Source organism: Podarcis tiliguerta, assembly GCF_965153285.1.
Source record: "Podarcis tiliguerta genome assembly, chromosome: 6".
Taxonomy (NCBI): domain Eukaryota; kingdom Metazoa; phylum Chordata; class Lepidosauria; order Squamata; family Lacertidae; genus Podarcis; species Podarcis tiliguerta.
The window spans coordinates 93,828,090-93,849,546 of NC_139539.1; the positions used below are offsets into that span (position 1 = coordinate 93,828,090).

The window sequence follows — 21,457 nt, forward strand, 5'->3', positions numbered from 1 at the left end:
CTTTCCCTCAGCCGGCATTCAGAGAGATGCATGGCCTCCAACAGTGAGGTGAAACTGTAGCCGCCGTCTGCCAGCCTTATCCACCATGAATTTCCCTAAACTCTATTTAAAGCCATCTATGGTATTTGCTGCTATGTCTTGTGGTAGCAGATTCCATAATTTAACCATTATGCACTGTGTGAATATGTACTTTCTCTGGACTGTCGTGAATCTTCCAGCATTCATATGCATCGGATGCTCCTGGGTTCTTGTATTGTGAAAGAGGAAGAAAAACTTCTCACTATCAACTTTCACTGTGTTGCACATGGTTTTATGCACTTCCGTCATAGTATCAGGTCAGACATTATACCAAAACTATGGTTTGAGTTTAAACATGCATAAAAAGCAAGCCATTGTTTGGTGCAATGGTTTTCCAATTTAGACATCGTACCAAATAGTAATGAGCACAAATCATGGTTGGTAAACTGAAGCTACAAACATGAATCTGACATGAATCTGCCCAAACTGCGGGTGGCAGTGGAAGACAGGAGTGCCTGGCGTGCTCTGGTCCATGGGGTCACGAAGAGTCGGACACGACTGAACGACTAAACAACAACAACAAACTGACTTCAAACCATAGTTTTCAGCTGTAGCTTGTCAGCTAATCGACAATCTTAATGTGTAAATTTCAACACCGCATCAAAATCATAGCAATCTTTAAGCAAGGTTGGAGTCTTGCCTGAACTGAATCGCTTTTTCAAAGTTTTCCCTTTGCAATCTGCTGGTGTGAACCAAGCACCACATAATTTAGGACTGGTTTTAGTGTTCTTACCTGTGCTGGCTTGCAGGAGTTCTGGGTCACTGGCAATCCCCTTCTTTACATTGCGGAGAGTAATAATATACTTTGTACCAGGAAGAAGACCCAGAATCTCATAGGTGATTTCGTCTTTGGACACTCGCACTTGCTTGACAGAGGCTTCATACCCAACAGGAAAGTAGCTGATGAGATAACCATCCACATCCACCACCTTATCCCAGCCAATGGCCAGGGAATCTTCTGTGGTCTTGAGGACCCGTGCATTCTGGGGAGCAAGCACTGGAGGGGGAGAAGAGGGCATCATCATTCAAAGGGATGAAACAGTGAGTTCAACAAGAGTATATTCCCCAGTGCTGTAGACTGTCACTGTATTACATTCACTAATAGGAACAGTGTGCCAAGTTAGCTTTGTGAGTCAGAAGGTGAAATGAGGGTTTGCAGTCTAGTAAAATCTAGCAACTCTTAAGCTGCACTATCAGTTTTTCCACATCCTCATGCAAAAATAGATAAAATGTGGGAGATCAATAATTGGATCTCCCAGTGTTTTCATTTTCTATTAGCAAATTACGGAGGTTATATAGATTTTTCAAAATGCATACACACACAAAGAAGAAAATGCAAAGTAAGCCAGAAGCCAGTAATGTGTGTGTGATCATCTGTGTGCATTACTACATCCTTGTGGTTTAGTTCATGGTGCTATAGGCTGGAGCGTTGACAACACAACCTTAACTTTACATGCTTTTGTATTGCCAGCCCACTTGGTTAAATGTCTTGGCCACCAACTCCATAATTTTGTAAATGGCACCGTAATTTAAAGTCGCAATAAAGCAGTAGTCAACGTCATTGCTTTGAAGCTTTTGCAGTATGAATGCAGAGCTGTGACCACAACTTAAGTTCTGCTGCTATGACTACAGCTGAAGACAATGCCAGTATTTGAAATCTGAGCTAACAGCAAAAAAATCAGTCTCGAAACCTCTCTTGGTGGTTGATACTGAAGCAATTACCAACAAATCACACATACAATATGTGTATATTGTAAACACATTACTGTTCCTGGCTTTCTGCCATTCTCTCATCTCATCAAGCCAAGCCTGGCATTGCAAGAACAGGTAGATGATCAAGATGCTACTTTTAACAGTTTTACAGTCTGCCTAAAGCTCCTAGTTTGCACACACAAAATAGTGCCTAAAATGTAATATATTTTCCTTATTCCTGGTGATAAATTACTGGTTATTCTGTGGTATGGGGAATTTCAAATGTTATCTAAAATGGCAATAATTTAACACATTTGGCACAAAAAACAATTGCTTAGGTAATGATCATGACATCAAGTAGAATGATAAATAATTTTAATTTGCATTCATGGGTGAGATTTTCCCTTGAAACAAATTGGGTTTCTTATTTCCCCTTTTCATTACTGCCAGTTAAATGTTAGCATTGCCTAAACTTACAAATTCCCCAGTCACTGTTTATAGTCTTCATGCAAAGAGGAGACTCTTCCCTTTCCTCAGTTCATGTTACAGGTAGGTTTTACAAGTTTGGACAAGGCATCGTTCCCAACCTTTAAAGGAACATGCAGAAGCTTTGAATGTAGCGAAGCAAGAAGCGGAGACAATGCAGAGAGTTGTTTTCATAGATGAAAAGGATGGAGGAGGAAAGAAGAAAAATAGTTTGGGGCCAAACTTGGATTTGTGTCACTGAATCCTTTTAAAACGGTGGTGAGGAGGATTTACAAGTCAGGCAGGGCAGGGTAGCTGAACTACACTGCTTCTGCCCCAAAACTGCTTATTATAGCCACTCTGAGACAGATTGGAACCACATTTGAGTAAAAAATAACCAAAAACAGTTTGGAATGAAAACGCATGAATTCAGCTCCCCACCACCCCCTGCTGCTGCCCAGCCATGCAGCACTTTTAATCACCTTCCTCACATCTCTGCAATTGAGCCCCATGGCCATGATATCTAGTTGAGCTCTCGTGTCTGATGTCTGAGCCTCCCCTCTGTTGCCCAGCACAGAGCAGGTTGTTCTTGCTTGACCCAATTGGTGCAATACTGAGTTAAGGACAAGTAGGACAACCCCAAAATTTGGGCGGAGGGGCAGATGATCCAGAGAAAGGGACCACTGATTTGCATGGTTCTTGTGTCACCTGTGAGGTGGGGGAGAGGCTGGGCAGTCCAAGGCGGGAGGAAAGGAGGCGGGGGGAGCTGCAGGGGGCACACAGGTGAAAGAGATGGTCCCAGAGAATCTCCTCTGTCCCCTCCCCCACTGTCTCCAAGGACAAGGAGGGAGCAGCTGAAGTCCCTGGTTGCTTGAATGTACCATGTCAGAAGTGGGGGTGTACGTGATCTGGAGGAGGCATGGCGCACAGTTTCTCCAACTGCTGGGACCAGAGCACAGGTCTGAAGAAGGAGGTGCTCAGCTAGTTCCTTTAGCAGGAGTGGTGTGTGTGTGTGTGATTCTTGCACCTTGGGAGCTGATTATAATTGAGTGCTTTGCCAATAAAGAAATAAACTTCCAATTGTGTGTCTGCCTCCGGGGAGGGGGGGATGGGTTTGCTCAGGACAGACTGCAACCTTAGGCTTGCTACTTAGGCCACTTCTACCAGTTTGGCAATTAGTGCCTGTACCAACAACCTGGGCATCGCCAACAACATATCAAATATAGCAGACCGTCCAATGGGCTCTAAGCTGTGTCCAGTATGATTAAACCAGAAATGATCCAAGTCATAATTCCAATTATTTGGTCTCCACCTACTTCTCAGAACACCAAGGACCTATGGTACTTCAGTTATGTCCTATGTCCTCTGACATATCCGTGTCTAATGGTTGGAAACAAGCAACTCATCTCTCAGACCCCACATTAACAAGAGCCTTATTTCCTGGCTGTCTCTAAGACCAGTGGAGGCTCTTGTGCTAGAGCAATAGGGGCACATATCTGTCAAAGAGGTAAAGGGTAAAGGGACCCCTGACCATTAGGTCCAGTCGTGACCGACTCTGGGGTTGCGGTGCTCATCTCGCTTTACTGGCTGAGGGAGCCGACATACAGCTTCCGGGTCATTTGGCCAGCATGACGAAGCCGCTTCTGGCAAACCAGAGCAGCGCACAGAAACGCCATTTACCTTCCCGCCCGAGCAGTACCTATTTATCTACTTGCACTTTGACGTGCTTTCAAACTGCTAGGTTGGCAGGAGCAGGGACCAAGCAACAGGAGCTCACCCCGTCACAGGGATTCGAACCGCCAACCTTCTGATCAGCAAGTCCTAGGCTCTGTGGTTTAACCCACAGCGCCACCCGCATCCCTCTGTCAAAGAGAATAGCAAGCAAATATATACATATCCCCCCCCAACTCTCAAAGCTGCACGCTCTTTCCTGCCCCCCATACATTTTATACGATACTTCCATTTGAATTTAGTGGGGCTCCTGGAGGCATTTCTGTCAATCTCCTGTTCTCTGGCTAATCAGCTCTCTGCATCACTCAGCCCACCCCAATCCAAAAATATTGCTAAGGCAAAGAGATCCTTGTGGCTTTATTAATTTACTGCTCTTAATGAGGTGTGGGGTGCTGGTTGAAGGGGAAATGGAAAGGAGAGACTTGGATCCTGAACTGAAGCTCTGCACAGGGCAGCAACGTTTTTGTCGTGGGTCCCACTCACCACTTCTTACAAAATGAAGCAATGTTTCTGGTTTATCTCTCTCTTTATTCCACACACACCAATCTTACAACAAATATTCCTTATATTAATATGGAATTAATGAAAAGTAAGATGCATAACTGGTAAGCAGTCAGCCTGGAACATAATAGGATCTCTACAAAGTGTTGTGCCTAACCAAGGCTGTTCATAATATGTACATTAAAGTTAATTTTTATTAACATAATACAAATTAATCCAGCACCAAAACCCAATTCCACACTGTGCACAACATGAATTTTTCATATGAATGCGCAACGTATGCTGTGAACATTTTCCATCGCTTATCCTGAATTGCCAAATCTGGGTTTTGCTTCATTTTGTAAGAAGTGGTGAGTGGGACCCACGACAAAAACGTTGCTGCCCTGTGCAGAGCTTCAGTTCAGGATCCAAGTCTCTCCATTTCCCCTCTAACAGTAAACCAGCATCGCACACCCACTGAACATGCTCAGTCATATGCCTGGTTTGGGGGAAAGGGTTCCCCTTACCTGGAGGGGGAGTGTTTGTGGGGGGGGTAATGTTTTATATATTTCGTCAAACCTTCAGGTTCCCCCAAGCCTGCTTCATATGCGTGGATGGCTATATCAAAACCAGCCCTTGGAGAATGGAATTCACTGTTCCTAATGGATTACGATGGTGCATCACAACGCTACAGGGCTTTGCAGATATGGGGTGTCTTGATTCTTAAAGGCTCCCACTAAATCAGGGGTATCCCGTGGAGATACTCCGTGGGCCGGGCCGGCACAGCATGATGCCAGAAATCACATCTGTGCATGTCCACGGTGCCGGAAACCGCTTCTGCACATGCTCAGACACCGAAAATCGTGCCTGCGCGGAAGCAATTTTCTGTGTCTGGGCATGCGCAAAAGCGATTTCTGGTGCTGTGGACATGCAGAGTCGTGATTTCTGGCATCTGGGCATGCACAGAAGCTTTTCCGGAGCCACGGAAGAGAGGCGCCATGCTGCACTGTGCCGGTTTAGCGCACTGCGTGGGGACTCGCTGAGTGGGTGGCTCAGTTCAGGGGTAGCTCATGGGCCAGTTAAACGGCATCCGTGGGCCGCTTCCAGCCCATGGGCCTTAGGCTGCCAACCACTGCACTAAATTATATGATAAAAAGTGATCTGCTACCTCTCCCTTCTTATGTGCCTCCATCCAAAAAAGCATGTGTGTCTTACCTTTAGAGCAGTCAAGCCCAATGAAGCCGTCTTCACAGTAACACTCGCCAGTGTCACAATACCCATTCCCACTGCAGTCGTTGGGGCACCTCTTCTCACTGCAGTCCTCACCAATGAACTCCTTGTAGCAGTGACATACGCCATTCACACAGACCCCATTTCCACTGCAATTCTCAGGACACAGGAGCCGGCTGCAGTCCTCGCCAGCATAACGTGCATTGCAGATGCATCGGCCGCCAACGCAGCGCCCGTTACCATTGCAGTTTCCTGGGCAGGTAGGGCGGGAGCAGTCCTGGCCTTCCCAGCCTTCGTCACAGTTGCAGGCACAACTCTCTTGGATGAAAACTCCGTGGCCGCTGCAGGATGAAACTTCTGCCCAACAGGAGAGATAGAACCACAAGAAGCAATAAGGGAGACAAAAGAGCCAGAACTAGAAAGACAACGAACACGAAAAGCATCCTAGTAAGAGCACAACCATGGAGTTACCAATTGCTATATGCTGGTGGCGCTGTGGGCTAAACCACAGAGCCTAGGGCTTGCTGATCAGAAGGTCGGCGGTTTGAATCCCTGCGACGGGGTGAGCTCCCGTTGCTTGGTCCTTTCTCCTGCCAACCTAGCAGTTCAAAAGCACCTCAAAGTGCAAGTAGATAAATAGGTACCACTCCAGCAGGAAGGTAAATGGCATTTCCGTGCACTGCTCTGGTTCGCCAGAAGTGGCTTAGTCATGCTGGCCACATGACCCAGAAGCTGTGTGCAGACAAACATCGGCTCCCTCGGTCAGTAAAGCGAGATGAGCACCGCAACCCCAGAGTCGTCCGCGACTGGACTTAACAGTCAGGGATCCCTTTACCTTTACCTTACTTGTGAGGATTTTCCCCTTTATTTCAGGGCCTATATTGGGTATAGTACCCTGAAAGAGAAATCCTGTGTATTTTGTACACTTTGAGGGAGGTTAAAAGTGCATGGCAGACGCTATACCATTAAAGCCCATTGTTCCAATACAAAAACTGTGACGCAGTAAGCTGAATCCATCTGACACACATATGAGAGGCCACCCAGAGTTCAACAAGTCTTCTGGCTTTACTGCTTCCCTGAGGCTGCAAAAACATGGAGTGGGGGGAGATTGTCAACCACCCAAAAGGCCACAAAACATAACTAGTGGGCTGCATTTGACTTAGCCAGTCACAAGTTGTGGTCATCACACATGGTTCTTACCTTGGGCTCTGCCACAGCACCTCTGAGGACCACAGATCCCCCTCAGATGTCGCACTTCCAACTCTATCTTCTCCAGCCTTTCCAACAAAGCCTTGAGCTGGCCTAGAAGTTCACAGTCACCTTTGGGAGCCTGCAGGCGAATGTTGTGCCTGAATATAATATTTTGCTCCTCGCCCTCATGCATTTCACCAGTCGACAGCAGTGTGTGACTGTCATCTTGGAGAGGACGTGGGTCGGGATCCACTTTGATCTGAGAGGACTTGGGCACGTCAATCTTGTATGAGTGACTGAAGGAGATCTGACTTTTTCCAGAGCAGTTTTCCGGTTGACTCGGCAGCTGGGCCAGAGCTCCCTGGAGAGGGTAGTGCAGTAGAAGCCCCAGAAGGAAATTCCAAAATATCATCTTGTTTCTGTTAATACTACGAAATGAGTAAGGCTAATTTGGAAAGAGCAAAAGTAGTGTTATTATGAAAGCAAATACTCCAGGAAAGGTATCATCCTGACAGCTCTTTTCTGGGAATTCACAGTCTGACAGCTGATCTGGAGTAAAGTCATGCAACATAGCTTTTCCTGGACAGTCCAGCCCTGCAGACAGTTGAACTCTCATTGGCACAAGGGCTAACTAAACCCCTTCCTTGACAAACTAGATTACTACATGTGTGGAGCAATTTTTGGATTATAGTTTCCTGCTTACCATCTGATGAGATGCATTCAGCTGCTTCAGATGAACAACGTTCCAGAAGGACATTGTGGACCAGTTACCAAGTGGCGATTAAATGCTACCTTTAAATTTAGAGCTTTGTACAACTATCCATAATTTCATTTCGCTACAGTCATTATGCCAGTAAAGGCTTTTGAACTTATTTCTAGTTAACCAGAGAGCTACAGGGAATAAATTAATTTTAAAAGGTTCTCAGGTCAGGAGCCCAAAAGTACCTCCCAACCAAAGAGGCTGACCAGTGTATTGTGTGTCTTATAGCACACTCCTATGAATCCTTATTTCCTAGTGCCTGTGTTAAGAATTAGGGATGCGGGTGACGCTGTGGGTTAAACCACAGAGCTAGGACTTGCCGATCAGAAGGTTGGCTGTTCGAATCCCTGTGACGGGGTGAGCTCCCGTTGCTCGGTCCCTGCTCCTGCCAACCTAGTAGTTCAAAAGCACGTCAAAGTGCAAGTAGATAAATAGGTACCGCTCCTGCAGGAAGGTAAACAGCGTTTCCGTGCGCTGCTCTGGTTCGCCAGAAGTGGCTTAGTCATGCTGGCCACATGAGCCGGAAGCTGTACGCCGGCTCCCTCGGCCAGTAAAGCGAGATGAGTGCCACAACCCCAGAGTCGGTCACGACTGACCTAGTGGTCCTTTACCTTTACCTTTATGTTAAGAATTACAGCTGCACTGGTCTGACTTTGCCTCCTTTAGATCACGAAACACACCCTGAATGTAATCTTAAGCAAAAACATAAGATGTGAGCTACTTTTAAGTTGGTTAATTCTGCCAAATCTTGGCATCAGAAAAAATTATTTACACATCAGACGGCTTAAAACTCCATTTTATTGTTTATATTACTGACTAGCAAAAAATATGTTTCTTGAGCACATGACTCAAGGTCATATTTTGTGTTCGTTTACTGGATCTTGTCAAACCCCAGTTAAATTGTGTAATATTTTCATAAACTTATCCTGTTAGCTGTCCTAATTCACTTCTGAAATGGTGGCCTCAATGTTGTCTGAAATGTATTTAAACTTTTATTTTGTCTTATTGCGATTATGTCGAGTGTTATTTTATTTGCTATAAAATATGAATAAAACAATTTAAAACACAAACACAAGTAATGTATTGTGTGAGTTGAGGAAGGTGGAATAAAATTTGCAAGTAAACAAACAAAACCTGCATGACAATATTGTTTCTACCTCTTATCAAAATCATTCAAACCAGACATTATCTTTTGTTCGTGTACACACCATAACTTTAAAACAACCGCCCCAAAAAGAAGAATGAGAACCGTAGTTTTTAAGGGTGCTGGCAACTGTAGCTGCGTGAGAGGCAAACTACAGTTCCCAGGATTCTTGACCCAGGGGTGTGCTTTAAATGTGTGGTGTGCACACAGCCTTTGTGTAAAATTGCAAACCATTCGAATTCTATATACAATATTGCAAGAATTCTAGCACAGTTTTGGTGGATTGTGACCTGCATCATTATCCAAAAAAAAACCACCATCTTCATTTGGATGTGTTTTGCACAGAACATCAAGCACATCCTTCAACCGGGCACCTTTTACATTTAGTTAAATTAACTAATTCATTTTATTTAATTGCTATTTAAAATTTGTGACATGCTTTAAATTAGCTAATTATTTTAATTACTAATTAAATTTTGTGACATGCTTTACTCTTATGAGCTCTGAAATTAAACGTTATTGAGGCACAGAAGTGAACTGTGCCTAAATAAAAGAGACGCAATCAGACATTTGAGCAGACAGGTACCAAGTGAAAAGTCAGTTTATGCAATTGGGTGCATTTTACCTCTACGTGGGCTGTCATTCACACACTACAGTGGCCCTCCAAGGTCTCAGGTAGTTTTATGGGGCCTACCAATGAGAGCTGATCAAGACGGGACAACGGCCTGGACAGATCAGTTGGTTAGGACATGGTGCCAAGGCTGCAGCTTCAATCCCCACATGGGACGGTTGCATGTTCCTGCATTTCAGAGGGTTGGACTAGATGACCCTCAGGGTCCCTTCCAACTCTACAGTTCTATGATTCTATGAACACTAGACCTACCATGCAAGTCTTCCCAATCACATATAAAATGCAGACTAGGGGATCCACATTTAAGAGTATACGGGGTGCACAGATAAGGGCTTCTAAACCCTTCCCCACCCTGCTTACCTCCGCACATCCTTCTCCCCACCAGACAACTGTTAGTATCAAAGCCCAGCAGAGGGGAAAGTGATGTCTGTTTCCTGCGGTTGTGGCTTCACTACATGCAGGTGCACTTGTTAAGAATGAATAACAAACCACCAGCTGCAGGAAATTCTCACTTTCCAGTTAAGAGTTGCTTAGAAAAATGAGTGTAATATTAACTTGTTCTAATGCACTGCTACCACTGTGGAAGCATGAACAGAACGTAGTCGCATCTAGGAATAGATTTTTTTGAAGCAGACAAATCCAAAACAAATAAGAACACACCCCAGAGAACTGCAAAACAAACAGCATTATGAAATGCTGGAAATATTCTAATGTCCACTACTTTTCGCTTCTGACCTTTAAAGCACTCTATGACTTGGAACCCCTATAGCTAAAGGACTGTCTTTCGCCCATATGAACCTGTCATCTGTGGCCCTTCTGCGTGTCACCATCGAGGGAGGTGGAGAGGCTGGCAACTCTTTTCTGTAGGCATTACCCACCTGTGAAATTCGCCCCCCAGGGAGGACCACCTGGAGCCAGCCTTCCCACCCTTTCATCAACGACTTCCTTTTCCTGGGTGTCTGAGCAGCACCAATGACTGAATGTCTTCCCTCTGTTTATGTTTTTAATATGTTTGTGTATCTTTATTACTTCATTTTATTCTTGTTGACAATCATTCTGGCACTTCTTATTATGGAAGCAAGTCATTGATTCAATATGAAAATTGTAACCGAACAGGAGTTCCAGTGTTGAACAGTAGCATTAAATATCTCCTTCCCTCCCTCCCTCCCTCCCCCCCCCGCCCCAATTTTAACATACTATTCTGCTGAAACAGCCATTCTCCAAAGCCTGCGGTTAGTCTGGCCACCTGTCATGCAAGGGACATCTCTGCTATTTCATTTTCCAAACTTTCCCCCCTCTTACCGAAATGCCACAGAAATTAGCTATCTCTGCAAGTGCTCCAGTCCCTGGCATTCTCAGGCAAATCATCAAACGAAGATTGCGTCAAAGCTTTCAACTAAAGTAGCATTTAAGTTCCCCCAAACTGACACCATAAACCTCAGGAAGGATTGTCCAAAATGTTGTTATGCAGTATTTGTGTTAAAAGACTGCCAGACCAAAAAGAGGCATTAAAAAAAACGCAACACATTTCTGCAGCTCTCTCCTGGATGCCGTTCTCAGCCAAAAAGGTGACTCTGCTTGTAATTAAAGTCTATCCAGGGGCCACAAATTGATTCCAGGTTGGCTGAGTTGGCCAGTCCCTCAGAGTAAAGCCCCAGGACGCAGCTCTTTTAAACAGCATAATAAGAAGTTTTGTTTATTCCTGGAGGCAGAGCATCCAATAATTTCCTATTTTTAAGAGGCACAGGAAGAAGGATGGCCCATTGCATAACGATCTCAATGAATCACTGGCTATAGCTTGAGGAACAGAGGTGAAAGTAAAAGCAAAGGAAAATACTGCACTGAATTATAGCAGGAAAGAATTCCCTAACAAGAAGATCTATTAAGGTTCTTCCAGACCCCGCAATAAGTTAGCTCGGCAGTGGTGTATTACTAGCCAACACAAATAGTATTACTGTTGATATTACTGTTGGTTGGCCCTCATCCAGCCCGTCATGGAGTCCAGGCACCAGCCCAGGGCTTGACCACCCGCTCCTGATTCCGATGTTACGGAGGAAAAGAACTGTAATGTGCATTAATGCAATGCACTGTGTAAACTATCTTAGAAACCTACATCTGAAAGACAGTAAGGTAAAGGGACCCCTGACCGTTAGGTCCAGTAGTGACCGGCTCTGGGGTTGCGGCGCTCATCTCACTCTATAGGCTGAGGGAGCCGACGTACAGCTTCCGGGTCATGTGGCCAACATGACTAAGCCGCTTCTGGCGAACTAGAGCAGCGCACGGAAACACTTTATTTATTTATTTTATTTATTTAGATGTGTATATTTTGAAAGACAGTATACACATCTAAATAAATAGTCAGGGGCCTTTTAATTTAGGAAAAGGAAAAGGATGACTAGAGGGCGGGCATGAGGAACTAAGGGAGAACCTAGGCACATCCAAATATATTAATTGGTAGCGGGTCTTTGATACACCAAAGAAATAAGTTCTTGAATCCACTACCACAGGAAGTGATGATGGCCTCTCGTTTTGAAGAGAAATTATACATATTAATGAGAGGCTGTCTGTTAGCTATGATAGCTACATGAAACATCCATGATCAGATGTTGCAGAAAGTTTTTTGCAGGAGGTGGAAGGACAGTGGGAAGAGACAGTTGACATCCAAGCCCTACTTGTGGGCTTTCCAGAGGCATATATTTGATGGCCACTATCAAAGTACGATGGTAGACTACAAATCCACTGGTTTTCATCCCAATGGAGCTCTTCTCCTACGTTTATTGATTACTCTGTAAACCATTCCCATCCCCTCTGTTTCTGATGTTCAGGCTGCAAATGCCAATTGCTTCTAGGGCCAAAACGAGACCACCCACCCACAAGAGGACTGGAGGAAGGAAGGTTAAGCCAGGGTTGCAATTGGAAGCAGTGTCTGGGTGGGAATCGCAAAAAAAAAAAAAAAAACCCGGACTTATGGCAGTCTATGTCGGCAGTGTCGATTTTGGCAAATTTCTTTAAAAGTACAGTGGTTACTCGGGTTACATACGCTTCAGGTTACAGACTCTGCTAACCCAGAAATATTACTTCGGGTTAAGAACTTTGCTTCAGGATGAGAACAGAAATCGTGCTCCGGCGGCGCGGCAGCAGCAGGAGGCCCCATTAGCTAAAGTGGTGCTTCAGGTTAAGAAAACAGTTTCAGGCAGGTTGAGAACAGACCTCCAGAACAAATTAAGTTCTTAACCCAAGGTACCACTGTAGCGCAAAAACATATTCTTCTTTTTGCGAATTTGCCAACTTTGGGCAAGACTTTAAAATGCTCAACAACTTTTCTGCCTGGATTTTGAAATACGACAACCCTAGTTAAGCATGGTCAGCAGCCATACAGAGGTGCGTACAGAGGTGGATGACGAAGATGATCAAGGGTCTGGAAACCAAGCTTGATGAGGAACAGTTGAAGGAGCTGAATAAGCTTAGCCTGGTAAAGAGGAGAGGAGATATGATAGCCATGTTCAAACATCTTAAGGGCCGTCACATGGAAGTTGGAGCAAGCTTGTTTCTCCTGCTGTAGACAGTACCAATGGCTCCAAGCTACAAGAAAAGAGATGCTGACTAAATCTCAGGGAGAACTTTCTGATGGTAAGAGACAGTGGAACAGACTCTCTTGGAAAGTGGTGGACCTTCCTTGGGGGTTTTTAAGCAGAGGTTGGATGAGCATCTGTCATGGATGCTTCAGTTGAGATTCCTGCATTGCAGGGCAGTGAACTAGATTGATCCTCAAGGTCCCTTCCACTTTGCAATTCTATGATTCTAAGAATGCAGAAAAAGCAGCTCCCCATGGGCTAAGGAACGCGGGTGGCGCTGTGGGTAAAAGCCTCAGCGCCTAGGGCTTGGCGATCGAAAGGTCGGCGGTTCGAATCCCCGCGGCAGGGTGCGCTCCCGTCGTTCGGTCCCAGCGCCTGCCAACCTAGCAGTTCGAAAGCACTCCCTGGTGCAAGTAAATAAATAGGAACCGCTTACCAGCGGGAAGGTAAACGGCGTTTCCGTGTGCGGCTCTGGCTCACCAGAGCAGCGATGTCACGCTGGCCACGTGACCCGGAAGTGTCTCCGGACAGCGCTGGCCCCCGGCCTCTTGAGTGAGATGGGCGCACAACCCTAGAGTCTGTCAAGACTGGCCCGTACGGGCAGGGGTACCTTTACCTTTACCTATGGGCTAAGTTGGATGTAATCTAGGTGTCTAGACACACACACAAAAAGAATGTGCAGAGAATGAGAGAGACAGAGAAAGAAATTAGTTTGAGCTCTAAATCATTATAGAGTGCTAGCTGTCTCTCTGGAGATAATGTAGGAACAGTGGTCTTTGGTTGACGGAGTATTTAGCTGCACTTGTACCTATGCTCAACACGTGTATTCATGAACAAGCTCGAATACTACAAAACACGGTCAGTGACGTTGACCGCCTTCTAAAGGAAACCAACACTGGGTGAGTTCTGTCTCCCTGGAACTTGCCATCAATGTGAAGTGGAGGAAGCATGTAGGTAGACTGATAATGTAGACACACACTTGCAAATCACTGTGATTTGAAGAATAATTCCCTTAATTTAGATGATAAATGTATAATTTACTAAAACCATTAAAGAGAGAAAGAAGGTTTGACTTGAGATATTAAAAAAACCAGCCTATTTTAACAGATGTTTTCTCAGAATCTGCTAGGCTACTTTGGAAAACATTGCTATTGCATATGAGAGAGACGGGGTTTAAAGGAGCAAACTTGCAGGAGGGGGGGTTGAACCAGAAACAAGCTGGTTCACTCCAAATCCTAAACCCCACTCTTCAGTTAGTAGGAGTCCCATCCTAAGCCTCTCCACTCAGAAATAAGTTCTATTGAATTCAGTTGGGCTTACGCCCCACATGAGTAGGGCTAGGCTTGCAGACTGAGCCTCAATGAAATTACTTGGACTTCTGAGTAGAGGGACGTGGGTCGCGCTGTGGTCTAAACCACTGAGCCTAGGGCTTGCCGATCAAAAAGTTGGCGGTTCAAATCCCCACGACGGGGTGAGCTCCCGTTGCTGGGTCCCAGCTCCTGCCAACCTAGCAGTTCGAAAGCACCCCAAAAAGTGTAAGTAGATTAATAGCTACCGCTCCAGTGGGAAGGTAAACGGCATTTCCGTGTGCTGCTCTGGTGTTCCGTTGTGCCAGAAGTGGCTTAGTTATACTGGCCACATGACCAGGGAAAACTGTCTGCGGAGCGGACAAACGCCAGCTCCCTCGGGCTATAAAGCAAGTTGAGCACCGCAACCCCAGAGTCGTTTGCAACTGGACTTTACTGTCAGGGGTCCCTTTACCTTTACCTTACTTCTGAGTAGATGCATATGCTTTAACACTTGTGGCTCCCTTAGCCCCTATACCACTGATCTTCAGTGGATTGTTGGAATCCACAAATAGATTGCACCCTGATCTAAAGAGCTTTCACCAGAGGGATCACTGCCACTTTTTTATTGTTTTGTTTGTTGCTGACCTGAGGACTTCATGGAGGCCTGCTGGTATAAATATAAAAATAAAAGTTGGTCTCTCCCATCATGTTGCTAGTTTTCTGGGTGGGTCTTCCTGGTTCTAAAAAAGTCAGAGATGATGATTGCCCTACGCACTGGCACAGTTGTTATATGACTGACCCATTTGCTGCCAAGGATAAATGGGAATTCTTGCTCTAATCAAAATGAACCTAAAAGACAAGGCTGCTTTGAAACATATCCTAATATTCTGGATTACTGTTTTATAATTTTTCCAATTGTTAATGAACATGCAAAGGAACATGTCTAACCCCGGTATAATAGCGTAAGTTAGTTCTGCACTGCCCATTTCACAGAACTGTGTCAGAATCTGCTCAGCAATTTTGAAAATTAATGGGGCAAAGCTGGAATTTAAAGGAGGGGGAAATTATAGAATAAAATTGTACAGGACAAAACATAAAAAGCAACCCAAACCCTACTGAGTTCGTGAAAAAGGCAAGATGTGAACCAGGGACCTCCTGCCTTAAAGAAACCACTGTTCTCTTAGTCAAAGTACCCGATCCACAGTATGGGGTAAGTACTATTGATCTACCTTACAAGGTTGTTGTAAATATGACTTAGTTCATGTATATGAAACACTTCAATGCTAAACATGTATTCTTACATTAGGTCAATGCTATATTAATATACTGATGAAAATACTTCAGATTGGAACTTCCAGTCACCAAATAAATTATATGTATCTGATAAAATGGACTGTGGTCCATGAAAGCTTATGCTGTAGTATTTATTTGTCTTTAAGGTTTCAAGGGGAGACTGGCTATCCTTCTAGAATTCACCACAAGTAAATGCTATCCTTCATTAGAATCTATTACAGTAATTGTCTTGTAATTAAGATGACAGGAGTTTATGGAGAAACATACCTCAATGCCAGATGTTTTTATTTGGGGACATTAAAATTATTAATGGCAAAAATCATTTTGAGGCAACACATCTGCTTAGAAAAGAGTAGTAGGCTGAGAAATGAACTTGTAACATGCTAAGCAGGGTCAAAGACTTTTTACTCTTTGAATTGAGACCACTTAATTAGTTGCATGTTATCTGCTTTATCCCACCACCCGTAACACCGAAAAGGCAATAAGCTTTCCTAAGAAAAGGCTTCCTTACCTTGGAGATGCACTTCTGGTCTCAGGCAAGCAGTCGAATCTGATGCAGTTGGCACCTAGTGAAAGGAAAAGCAAAGACAGGGCCATGGACTTATTCTTACTTGCCTGGGAATATGCCTTCCCTCTCCTCTTGGGGTTTAAATTTCTTTGGGACCTGATGAAAGGACCAATGGATCTGTTTGGGTGGTTCCCTTCTGAGGTTTTTCTCTCTCCCTCCTCAGAAGGATGGATGTGGCTAGAGGGATGGAAAAAGAAAGGCATGTCTGTGTCTCTTACTCTAGCTGGAGAAACCAAGTTCTGCCGTGCAAAGGTGGATTCAGACAGGGAGCTAAAAGCGAGAGCTTGCTTTCAAATTGACACGTTACGAAGTGGAGTTTGAGTTGTGTGCCTCTCAGAAGGCACATGACTTAGCTCCCATGGGTCAAATCCAGCCACACTATCCATGTTACTTCCCACCCTGACGTACTCACCACACACAAGCAGAAAAGGGGGAGGCACATGGGCACAGAGACATGCACACTTGGCTTTCCTATAGGGACTGGGTAAAAGTCCGATCCAATGCAATTAAAATGCATCCTCTTGAATTTGCATTATTTTAACATTAGGGATGGACAAACCTGTCAGTTCTGGTTTATTTCAGTCTCTCATTTTTCCAGCCTTAAGTTCAGTTTGCATATCCACATCAGTCTGAGTTGTTGTTTTTAAGTCTCCATGAAAATCCACCAGCATTGTGTGAATTTTTCCTAATATGAACATTATTGTATGCCATTTTGCCTACTAGGCACATTTTTGCAAAAAAAAATAATCCCTAAAATAATGCATTTTTGTATATTACGTTCAGTTATATACACATTTTGGGACGCGGGTGGCGCTGTGGGTAAAAGCCTCAGCGCCTAGGGCTTGCCGATCGAAAGGTCGGCGGTTCGAATCCCCGCAGCGGGGTGCGCTCCCGTCTTTCGGTCCCAGCGCCTGCCAACCTAGCAGTTCGAAAGCACCCCCGGGGCAAGTAGATAAATAGGGACCGCTTACTAGCGGGAAGGTAAACGGCGTTCCGTGTGCTGCGCTGGCTCACCAGAGCAGTGATGTCACGCTGGCCACGTGACCCGGAAGTGTCTCCGGACAGCGCTGGCCCCCGGCCTCTTGAGTGAGATGGGCGCACAACCCTAGAGTCTGTCAAGACTGGCCCGTACGGGCAGGGGTACCTTTACCTTTTATATACACATTTAATGCACAGTTTGTGCTAGCATATGCATTTTTGTACATATTGCTTTGGTGCAAAATTCAGAGTTACATCAAATTTCAAAGGATGGCTGTGTTTCAGTTTGTGCATTGTTTCAGAAAGTGCAAAATAGGTAATGTAGGTTCGCCTTTAAATGTGAACAGAATCAAATTTCAGGCCTCATTCACACTATACATTTGTATTAGTTTTATACCACTTTCACAATCGTGGTTTTCCACAAAGAATATCAGCAGCTATAGTTTGTTAAGGATGCTGGGTATTGTGGGAATCCTATCCTATCATGTAACTACAATAATTATACAATTATTTGCATTTGCATTTTTTGCATGGGTATTCTCAGAGCCCCAAAGGCATTTTCTAAACAAAGATTTAATTTTTTGAAAGTATTTGCTAGGACCACCAGACTAGGTATCTCCAGGAGAACATCCACCACGACCTGAAGCAGCTTGAGCAGGGGATCCTTGGTGCAGTGGGGTGGTCAGTACATCAATAGGAATCCTGCACTGCCCCTATTGCCCAACTATAGCACAGAATTTGCTTCTGACTACTGCTAAAATTGGAAGGGACGCGGGTGGCGCTGTGGGTTAAACCACAGAGCCTAGGACTTGCCGGTCAGAAGGTCAGCAGTTCGAATCCCCGCGACGGGGTGAGCTCCTGTTGCTCGGTCCCAGCTCCTGCCAAGCTAGCAGTTCGAAAGCAAGTCAAAGTGCAAGTAGATAAATAGGTACCGCTCTGGTGGGAAGGTAAACTCATAGCTGTCAACCGTCCCTTATTTGGCGGGAAACTCCCTTATCCCAGCACCGTGTTCCGCTGCTGTCCCGGATTGATGATGTCCCTTAAATTTCCCGGGTTTCATGCTCACCCAGCTCGGGAGGGAAGCAGCCGCTCGGGGTCCTCCGCCTCGAGGGAGAGCGCGCACAAGCTGCCGCGTCTCCATCTCACCCTTTTCCCCCTCAGGGGCGTGTCATGAGGAGATGGGTGGCGGCGGGCAGGCAGGCAGCCCCCCTCTTGAGAGACTTCCACCGCACTGCCAGGGGAAGCCGGAGGCAGCAGCGGTGGCACCGGCGGGTGAGGAGGCGGCCTGAGGGAGGAGGAAGAGGAGGGGATGGGGAGGGATGCAGAAGGGCAGTACTGCAGCAGCCACCGCGACGTCACAACCACCTCATGCCGGGCTCACAGGCGGCGTGGGCGAGAGTCTCTCTCCCTCCTTCTCAGGCGGGGAAGGGCCGATGGAACTCATAAGCTAAGCAATATCCCTTATTTTGGCTGCTGGTCCATTATTGTCAAATCTGTAAGTTGACAGCTGTGTAAACAGCATTTCCGTGCGCTGCTCTGGTTCGCCAGAAGCGGCTTAGTCATGCTGGCCACATGACCCAGAAGCTGTACGTCAGCTCCCACGGCCAGTAAAGCAAGATGAGCGCCGCAACCCCAGGGTTGTCCACGACTGGACCTAATGGTCAGGGGTACCTTTACCTTTACCTTACTGATTTGTTAGCACAAAGTTTGTAAAGGAAATTAGATGACATTGGTTCTTTATTGAACTTTTTTGTTTGTTTGTTTTGGGGGAGGTTAGATGACATCCTGCCAAGCAATTGCTATCCCACACTTTCTCCTATCACAAAGTCTTTATCGCAAAAAGTCTCGTTTGGGGATGGGGGAGCCGGTTTGTTGTTCGAGATCACCAAATCCGCTTTAATTGTGTAACCTGAATCGGCCAGTATGCGATAGCAGCAGCCGTCTGGAAGCGTCCAAGGTGCAAATATATCATTGATGCAATTGTCCATGTATGAGTTACAGATTTGGGGGAACTGATGGTTTGTGGATTAACTGGTGGGGTGTTGCCTCTTTCCAAACTAACTCTTACAAATGGCATATTTTGTATATGGGGAAATTGCATACTTTCAATGGAGAGCCTACGTAACGTAGTGCCCGAAGAGTTGGGCATGAACTGGGGAGAGCCGAGTTCAAATCTTCTGCAGCCATGAAGCTCAATGAGAGAGCTTTGAACAGTCACTCTTTCAGTCTAGTATGTTTCAAGAGGACTTGTGCAAGGATACAGTAGGATGCCTCACACACATTCCTAGTAGATGAACTGTAGAGTGTAAACATACGTTACACTCTACTAGTTAATGTCAATAGCCCACACTTACCAAACTTGACCTTAACCAGCAGAATATATGATACGAGGTTACAGGGCTATTGATTCCTGGGGTGAAAATAGCTCAGCTGGGATCCCACGCAGAACAATAAAAGAATGTACTGCAGTTATGCAAGATGCATGCATACAGAAAGATTTTCCAGCCATTGATCTCGTGGTGCAAGGCTCATTATAATTTTTAATACCGGGTAAGAGGCACACACTTAATCATGATCAGGAAGTAGTTGAGAAGCTGTGGAATGTTATATCTGTAAACTGATTCATAGGCATACAGAATAAGTCAGAAGGAAAAGGGTGATAGAGAAACCAAATGTGTAGTAATTATAGAACTGCAGGATAGGCAGACATACTTCAGAGAAAAGTAACCACATATGTGCTTTATTCTGGACGTTCCTTAGCATCATATTTTCCTCTTGGAACTCCATCCCACATGACTTTTTTAATGAGAGCTCCCCTCCCAACCACCAGAACCTTGTGGTCTCCAGAAACCCTTACGCAAAGGTTTTGCAAGGGCTACTTGCAGCTAAATCCACTGCAAAGGACATTTCTATACACTGACATCAACCCTGGGATGAAATCCCTCTACATCATAATCCAATAATAGATTTATTTTTTAAAAATTCTTGTCCCTTGGAAGATGCTTCAAGGAATGTCCTCATATTTATATATGTAAAGGGTACATAATACATGATAGTTTACTGTGGAATTTAACATGTAACTAAGAAGAGTTATAAGGTTCGCATACTTTCCGAGTTAGATCAGAGAGAACCAGGCATAAATATACTGAAGTCTGGGGATGATTTTAGGAGAGCAGGCCTCTGATCCCACTTTACCTTGGTAATTGGGGTCATTCTGGAAAATGGCATTGAGAAAGCCGCCCTTTCAAACCTCAGTTCCTTGTCTGTAAAATGGGAATTTAGTGTAGAAACAAGACATGCAGAAAAACATGGCTGTACATTCTCATGCCCTAGGCACCATTTTCTCCTTTTTCTTTCTCTAATGACATTCTTTGAGAAATCCAACATTAAATCGCCTATAAGGTCCCTCAATATATTTGTAAGCACATTTGTCATAGTTATTTCTCTTCTATCTCATAATAAGCATAGCCTTGAAGCTTCAAGATCTGCCGATCTCTCATTTAAGGATAGCACTGGCCTACTTTACAGAATTGTGCAGGCAATAGCAGCGGTCAAGCGCAGAGTTCCGAGGAACCCCAGTGGTGAGAGGGAAAGCAGAGGACGAAGCGCCCCCTGTGGTGTGACCAGACAGGTTGGACGCGAACCAGCAGAGGACAGAATCAGGGAGACCTGCAACGTAACAGGAATAAAGGCATGAATATTAAAGGTAATGGGAAAGTTGTGGGTGATGAGGAATGAGTAGAGGCATATAGATTTGCCAGCGTAAAGGCCATCGCTGATTTTCAGGAAGGCAATTTCAGTAGAGTGCAGGGAATAAAAGCCAGACTGGGGTAGGGCAAAAGAGAAGCTGGAGGAGAGGAAGTTGAGACAATGGAAGCAAGCAGCCAACATGCTGCAGGAGTTTGCAGGTAAAGAGTAGAAGGGACATTGCACAGTCGTTGGAGAGGATGTTTGGGTCAAAGGGGTGTTTGTATTAAAAAACACACATACAAGAGAAACAGGGGCATGTCTGAATTAAAGGGAAGGCACCAAAGGATGCCTGGGTTATCATAGAATCATAGAATCATAGAGTTGGAAGAGACCACAAGGGCCATCGAGTCCAACCCCCTGCCAAGCAGGAAACACCATCAGAGCACTCCTGACATATGGTTGCAGTGGCGTAGCGTGGGGGGTGCAGGGGGGCCGGCCGCACCGGGCACAACATCTGGGGGGGGCGCGCTCGCACTCGCAGCTCTCTTCCCCTACCTGGCTCACTCACTCTCACTGCAGTGCTGGCTGTGCGAATCCGATCCGAGCCGCCGGGTCGCCGCCCACTGTGGAGGGGAGGGTGCCAGGCGTGCGGTGCGGTGCGG

The 21,457-nt window shown here is 45.4% G+C and overlaps 1 protein-coding gene across 1 annotated transcript in view; it reads right to left on the reverse strand.

The window, feature by feature from the left end:
* TNN (tenascin N) overlaps positions 1-7,624 on the reverse strand; it is a gene marked incomplete at its 5' end in the record, with an annotated part of 32,998 nt that extends 25,374 nt beyond the window's left edge. The window contains 4 exons of the mRNA XM_083446653.1: positions 812-1,075; positions 5,662-6,033; positions 6,877-7,228; positions 7,571-7,624. Coding sequence (XP_083302779.1) covers positions 812-1,075; positions 5,662-6,033; positions 6,877-7,228; positions 7,571-7,624 — 1,042 coding nt within the window. The remainder of the gene's footprint in view (positions 1-811; positions 1,076-5,661; positions 6,034-6,876; positions 7,229-7,570) is intronic.
* Between the last annotated feature and the right edge of the window lie 13,833 nt (positions 7,625-21,457).